At 38.8% G+C, this 7865-nt stretch overlaps 1 protein-coding gene across 1 annotated transcript; it reads left to right on the forward strand.

The window, feature by feature from the left end:
• Positions 1 to 5928: 5928 nt before the first annotated feature.
• Positions 5929 to 6867, forward strand: LOC132010369 (olfactory receptor 7A10-like). Its single transcript, XM_059388247.1, has one exon. It carries the CDS (start codon positions 5929 to 5931, stop codon positions 6865 to 6867), a length of 939 nt encoding a protein of 312 aa, XP_059244230.1.
• Positions 6868 to 7865: the final 998 nt, after the last annotated feature.

Consider the following 7865-nt stretch of genomic DNA (forward strand, 5'->3'; position numbering starts at 1 on the left):
TGTTTCATTTATTCTTCTCATACCCACTTAAGCCCCCATGTTGCATCACAACTTCCTCATATCAGGGAGATCATATGATAGTTGTCTTTCTCTGCTTGACTTATTTCGCTAAGCATGATACTCTCTAGTTCCATCCATGTTGTTGTAAATGGCAAGATTTCATTTCTTTTGATATTTCTGCATTTTTGGCCACATGCTTCATTGAGATTTTCTTCATGCAATTATATATAGTTAGATTGTTTTTTATTTTGTCACATGGAACATTACATTTTGGGATTTTCTCACTCCTCTGTGTTTTCTGTGTATGATTTGTATATTTATAATTAATTCATTTTTTCAGCATAACAGTATTCATTGTTTTTGCACCACACAGAGTGCTACACAATATGTACCCTCTCTAATACCCACCACCTGGTTCCCCAACCTCCCCGTCCCCTCAGATTGTTTTTCAGAGTCCATAGTCTCTCATGGTTCACCTCCCATTTCGATTTCCCTCAACTCCCTTCTCCTCTCCATCTCCCCTTGTCTTTCATGCTATTTGTTATGTTCCATAAATAAGTGAAACCATATGATAATTGACTCTCTCTGCTTGATTGATTTCACTCAGCATAATCTCTTCCAATCCTGTCCATGTTGCTACAAAAGTTGGGTATTCCTCCTTTCTGATGGAGGCATAATACTCCAGAGTGTATATGGACCACATCTTCCTTATCAATTCATCCGTTGAAGGGCATCTTGGTTCTTTCCACAGTTTGGTGATCATGGCCATTGCTGCTATAAACATTGGGGTACAGCTGGCCCTTTTTTTCACTCCATCTGTAACTTTGGGGTAAATACCCAGGAGTGCAATTGCAGGGTCATAGGGAAGATCTATTTTTAATTTCTTGTGGAATCTCTACACTGTTCTCCAAAATGGCTGCACCAACTTGAATTCCCACCAACAGTGTAGGAGGGTTCCCCTTTCTCCACATCCCCTCCAACACATGTTGTTTCCTGTCTTGCTAATTTTGGCCATTCTAACTTGGGTAAGGTGATATCTCAATATGGTTTTAATTTGAATCTCCCCGTGGGCTAGTGATGATGAACATTTTTTTATGTGTTTGATAGCCATTTGTATGTCTTGATTGGAGAAGTGTCTGTTTATATCTTCTGCCCATTTTTTGATATGATTGTTTTGTGTGTGTTGAGTTTGAGGATTTCTTTACAGATCCTGGAAATCAACCTTTTGTCTGTACTGTCATTTGCAAATATCTTCTCCCATTCCATGGGTTGCCTCTTTGTTTTGTTGACTGTTTCCTTTGCTGTGCAGAAGCTTTTGATTTTGATGAAGTCCCAAAGGTTCATCTTCGCTTTTGTTTCCTTTGTCTTTGGAGACATATCTTGAAAGATGTTGCTGTGGCTGATATTGAAGAGATGACTGTCTATGTTCTCCTCTAGGATTCTGATGGATTCCTGTCTCACGCTGAGGTCTTTTATCCATTTTGAGTTTATCTTTGTGTACGGTGTAAGAGAATGGTCCAGGTTCATTCTTCTACATATAGCTGCCCAGTTTTCCCAGAACCATTTATTGAAGAGACTGTCTTTTTCTACTGTATATTTTTTCCTGTTTTGTCGAAGTTTAATTGACTACAGAGTTGAGGGTCCATATCTGGGCTCTCTACTCTGTTCCACTGGTCAGTGTGTCTGTTTTTATGCCAGTACCATGCTGTCTTGGTGATCACAGCTTTGTAGTAAAGCTTGAAATCAGGTAACGTGATGCCCCCAGTTTTATTTTTGTTTTTCAACATTTCCTTAGTGATTCGTGGTCTCTTCTGATTCCATACAAATTTTTGGATTATTTGCTCCAGCTCTTTGAAGAATACCGGTGGAATTTTGATTGGAATCGCATTAAAAGTATTGATTGCTCTAGGCAGTATAGACATTTTAAGAGTGTTTATTCTTCCGATCCAAGAACATGGAATGGTCTTCCATCTTTTTGTGTCTTCTTCGATTTCTTCATGAGTGTTCTGTAGTTCCTCAAATATAGATCCTTTACCTCTTTGGTTAGGTTTATTCCCAGGTATCTTCTGGTTCTTGGTGCTGTAGTAAGTGGAATTGATTCTCTAATATTCTTTTCTGTATTTTCATTGTTAATATATAACAAAGCCACTGATTTCTGTTCATTGACTTTGTATCCTGCCATGTTGCTGAATTGTTGTTTGAGTTCTAGTAGTTTGGGGGTAGAGTCTTTTGGGTTTTCCATATAAAGAATCATGTCATCTGTGAATAGAGAGAGTTTTACTTTTTCATTGCCAATTTGGATATATTTTATTTTTCTTTGTTGTCTGATTGCTGTTGCTAGGACTTCTAATACTATGCTGAACAAGAGTGGTGAGAGTGGGCATCCTTGTCATGTTCCTGATCTCAACGGGAAGGCTGCAAGCTTTTTCCCATTGAGGATGATATTTGCTGTGCGTCTTTCATAGATAGATTTGATGAAGTTCAGGAATGTTCCCTCCATCCCTATAATTTGAAGCGTTTTAATCAGGAATGGATTCTGGATTTTGTATTTTTTAAAAATTTTCTTATTTTTCGAATTTCTTTTCAATGTACCAGCATTCATTGTTTATGTACCACCCCCAGTGCTCCATGCAATACATACCCACCAGGCTCGCCCTTCCTCCCATGTCCCGCCCTGTCAAGACCCTCAGATTGTTTTTTAGAGTTCATAGTCTCTCATGGTTCATATCCCCCTCCAATTTCCCCCAACTCCCTTCTCCTCTCCATTTCCCCATATCCTCCATGTTTTTCCTTATGCTCCACAAATAAGTGAAACCATATGATAATTGACTCTCTCTGCTTGACTTATTTCACTCAGCATGTCTCTTCCAGTCCATCCATGTTGCTAAAAGTGTTGGTTATTCATCCTTTCTGAAGGAGACATAATATGCCATAGTGTATATGGACCACATATTCCTTACTTATTCGTGGTTGAAGGGTATCTTGGTTCTTCCCACAGTTTGGCGCCCATGGCCATTGCTTCTATGAACATTGGGGTACAGATGGCCTTTATTTTCAGTACATCTGTATCTTTGGGGTAAATACCCAGTAGTGCAATTGCATGTCATAGGGAAGCTCCATTTTTAATTTCTGAAGGAAATTTTTGTTCTCCAAAGTGGCTGCACCAAATTGCATTCTCACCAACAGTGGAAGAGGGTTCCCCTTTCTCCACATCCCCTCCAACACATGTTGTTTCCTGTCTTATTAATCTTGGCCATTCTTACTGGTGTAAGGTAATATTTCAATGTGGTTTTGATTTGAATCTCCCTAATGGCTAGGGAACGTTTTTGAACGTTTTTGAACGTTTTTTTATTTGTCTTCATTGGAGAAGTGTCTATTCATGTCTTCTCTCCATTTTTTTGACACGATTATCTGTTTTGTGTGTGTTGAGTTTGATTTGTATTTGTAACATTGTTGAACCATGTATTAGTCTATTGGTTTTTCTTGTTTTTAATTATGTTTTATTTTATAAAATACAATCACCTTCTTTAGGAACAGAAATCGTATTTTTCTTCCTTTCTAAGTTTCATGCCTTCCCTTTCCTTCCTTTCCCTTTCCTTTCCTTCCCTTTCCTTTCTCTTTTCTCACCTTCCTTCCTTCCTCCCTCCCTCCTTTCTCTGTCATCTTCTACTTTTCCTCTTTCTTTCTTTCTTTCTTTCTTTCTTTCTTTCTTTCTTTCTTTCTTTCTTCTTCACTGGTTCATTGCTTTGCATGTAATTTGGAAAGCTGTGTGTAAAGAAGTTATAAAAGCAGGCATTCTTGCCTTGTTCTTATCTTAGGGTTGTTTCAGACTTTCACTATTAAGAATGAAGGTGGGTTTTCATATGTGACCTATATCACATTGAGGTAGTTTCCTCTTGTTCTTAATTTTTCCAATGTTGCTATTATGAAATAATGCAGAATTTTGTCATTTTTTTCTACATCAGTTGAGATAATCCTGCCTTTTATCCTTCATTCTGTTACTGTGGTGTATTACAGGGAGGGGTTTTCATAAATTAAACCATCCTTGCCTTCCAGGAATGCATCCCACTTGGTCATGATGCATAATCCTTTTATACAGCATGAACAAAAGGCTGCTATATTCAGTTGTAATATTTAATCAAAGATTCCCATGGAATGATGATCTGTACTCCTCTTTTCTTGCAATGTCTTTGGCTTCAGTGTAAGTGCAGTACTGTCCTCTTGGAATAAAGTAGGAAGTGTTTGCCCTTTGAAACTTTTGGGAAGAGTTTGAGAAGGATTAGTGTTCATCCTTCTAATTCTGTGTGGACCTCGTGATCTTTAATCATGACTACTCCATTGAAATGTTGAAATTATAAAATGCAATCCTCCTAGGAGAAAGAAGCTCTGTGGCTCATGGTATAGCCTTTCCTCTGCTTTCTAATACAGTTGTGCTTCAGCTACAAGGGGTACACAGTACTACAATATTGGAAAACACTGTATTTCTCCTTCTCTGCACTCTGTGCTTGCGTACTTGCATGTGTGTGTGTGTGTGTGTGTGTGTGTGTGTTTCTGTGTGTTTGTATTTCTGTGTGTGTGTCTGTGTGTAGAGAATAGAGAAGTTAACATTAGAGTACACACTGGTTAAACATTTAGAGCAAGCTGAGCTGTTTAGGTAATAAAAAAATGCAGAGTGTAGACCAACTATAGACTGAGGATAGAGAGAGAAAGAGAAAGAATTGTAGAGGAATAAATTTTTTCCATTTGTATATATATTTCCATTTGTATATATTACAGAAAATATATAATATATATATGTACATATATGTATATACACACATATATACACACACACGTACATATATATGTACACACACACACACACACACACACAGAATGACAATGTCCATTGCCTTAGAACGTTTCCAAAGATGTAGGAGACTTTGACATCCTCTCTCTTCTCCTACATCCAGCACCTGTTCTTTTGGTGTTACCCACCCTGCTCACAGCTTTCTCTTTGATGTTGCCCTACAGTTTCAGTGAGCTCTTGTCTAAGGCTGTTTGCACAGGCTCTTTCTCTGCCTTATGTGTTTTTCTCAAAATTATGTGCATGGTTCAAGAATCCACTATCCTCAGCTTTCCTGCTCAAAATCCCCTTATCAGAGAAGAGACACTGGAAAGTTTTCTCATTCATGTTGTACTACCCTGTCTTGCATTATTTTACTTATTAGTGAAAACCACCACTTGAAATGTCATTTGCTCACTCATTAATATTTTATTGCTCCCTCTGACACACACATATCAGACTCAATCTTGTTAAGGTCAAACACACATCACTAATTTATAATGCTCTCAACAGTGCTTGCCACAAGATAATTGGTTAAAATATTTGTCAAGTGAACAAAAAACATCTAAGGAAATTTATAGAGGACAGCAGTACTTTGGGTAAATATTTCAATTCAGGACTGCTAATTTTTTCAGTAACATGGAAAACATGGGCTTTTGAGGTCCTTGAAATTTTTAGCTAATTATTCTAGATGGATAGGTAATGTATGAGAATTAATGAGTGAAGCAATTTGAAAACAAAAATTTCACAAATCTCAGCATTTCTCTCTCTCTCTCTCTCTCTTTCTGTCAGCCATCCTGAGAGATAGATAGAGAGAGAGATAGACAAGATAGATGTGTGTGAGAGAGAGAGAGAGAACACAAATGGGCAGAGGAGGAGAAGGGGAGGAAGAGCATCTGACATAGCCTCTGCTCCCAGCAGAGTCCAGTGTGGGGGTTGAATTCACCACCAGGAGATCATGACCTAAGCTGAAATCAGGAGTTGGTTGCTGAAACGACTGAGCCCCCCAGGAACACCAGTCACAGCATTTCTTTTAATTCTGTGCTCACTGTTTGTGACTTTGTTATGCTCTTGTCTCTGTTCCAGCTGTTTTCAGCAGTTACATGGAACAAAGGAATCAAACTGCTGTTTCAGAATTTATCCTACTGGGACTTTCAGAGGAGGGAGAACTGCAGCCACTGCTCCTGTGGCAGTTCCTGTCCATGTACCTGCTCACCTTCAGTGGGAACCTGCTCATCATCCTGGCCATTGTCACAGACTCCCGCCTCCACACACCCATGTACTTCTTCCTCTCCAACCTGTCCTTTGTAGACATCTGTTTCACCTCCACCACCATCCCCAAGATGCTGCTGAACATCCAGACACAGAGCAAAGTGATCACCTATGCAGGCTGCGTCAGCCAGATATACTTTTTCATGGTTTTTGTGGGAGTAGACAACTTTCTCTTGACAGTGATGGCCTATGACCGGTTTGCGGCCATCTGTCACCCACTGCACTACATGGTTATCATGAACCCCAAGTTCTGTGCCAGCCTTCTTTTGGCATGCTGGGTGTTGAGTGTTCTGGACTCTCTATTACATGACTTACTGGTTTTGCAATTGTCTTTTTGTACGCAGTTAGAAATCCCTCACTTTTTTTGTGAACTTAATCAAGTGATCCACCTTGCTTGTTCTGACACCTTCTTCAATAACCTGGCAATTTATGTTACAAGTGGAATTCGCGGTTTTATTCCTCTCATTGGTATCCTTTACTCTTACTCTAGAATTGTAACCTCTATTTTGAAAATTCCGTCTTCTGGGGGCAAGTATAAAGCATTTTCCACGTGTGGGTCTCACCTCTTGGTTGTCTCTTTATTCTTTGGTACAGGCTTTGGGGTATATTTTAGTTCTGCAGCTTCTCAAAACTCGAGGACAACTGCCATAGCTTCAGTGATGTACACAGTGATCACACCCATGCTGAACCCCTTCATCTATGGTCTGAGGAACAGAGACATAAAACTGGCACTAAGAAAGCTCTTGATCAGAAAGACAGTCTCTGCATAGAAGGATCTTTTGTTTCAAGAAAAAGAAGTGAGTAACAGGTCTCAAGACCCTAGATGACCCAGATCATGATTTTTGTATCAGTTCATGAAAGATGATCTACAGTTTAACTTTGTACACTATTCAGTCTTTAATTTTTTCATACATAACAATCAACTATCTGTTTATTTTTTTCAGTTCAAAGTCTTAAAAAAAATTCCAGTTGGTTAACAGATAGTGTAATATTAGGTTCAGGAATAGAATTCAATAATTCATCACTTATTTTCAACATCCAGTGCTCAATGCAACAAATGCCCTCCTCAATCACCCATTTAGTGCATGCACCCCCCATCCCCATATACTCTCCAGCAACCCTTAGTTTGTTCCCTGTATTTTAGAGTCTGATTGTGGTCTATTTTTTTAAAAAGTATTTTTTAGAAGATTTATTGATTTATTTATTTCAGAGAGAGATAGCATAAGTGTGGTGGGCAGAGGGAGAGGGAGAGAATCTCAACCAGACTCCAGGTTGAATGTGGAGCCAGTTTCGGAGCTTGATCTCACCACACGCAGATGATGACCTAGGTCAAAATCAAGAGTCAGTTGCCTATCAGACTGTGCCTTCCAGGTGCCCCTTATTTTGCCCAATTTTAAGCTTCCAATTTTTTTTTTATAATTTTTTTTTATTTTTTATAAACATATATTTTTATCCCCAGGGGTAGTCCTAATGGGCCATAGTAACCTGGCCAGCAACAACACCTTAGAGTCTTTGGGTTTTGTTTGGAGGTAAAAGAATTGCATTTATTGCTATTTTACAATCTTCACTCAGGGGAAACTGGTTGCATCAATCAAAGATCTGGGTCAGTGATTGATCTCAGGTCAGAGAGTGAAATAGAGATTATGACCTATCAGAGCAGTGATATGGTCACTCTTTTATTCATGATTTTTAAAGGGATTTTTGTTTTGTTTTGTTTTGTTTTCCTTAGTTACACAAATTGGATGAGCCCTTAGTAAGCTGCCCATCA

Source organism: Mustela nigripes, chromosome 2 (assembly GCF_022355385.1).
Source record: "Mustela nigripes isolate SB6536 chromosome 2, MUSNIG.SB6536, whole genome shotgun sequence".
In the NCBI taxonomy this organism is placed as follows: Eukaryota; Metazoa; Chordata; class Mammalia; order Carnivora; family Mustelidae; genus Mustela; species Mustela nigripes.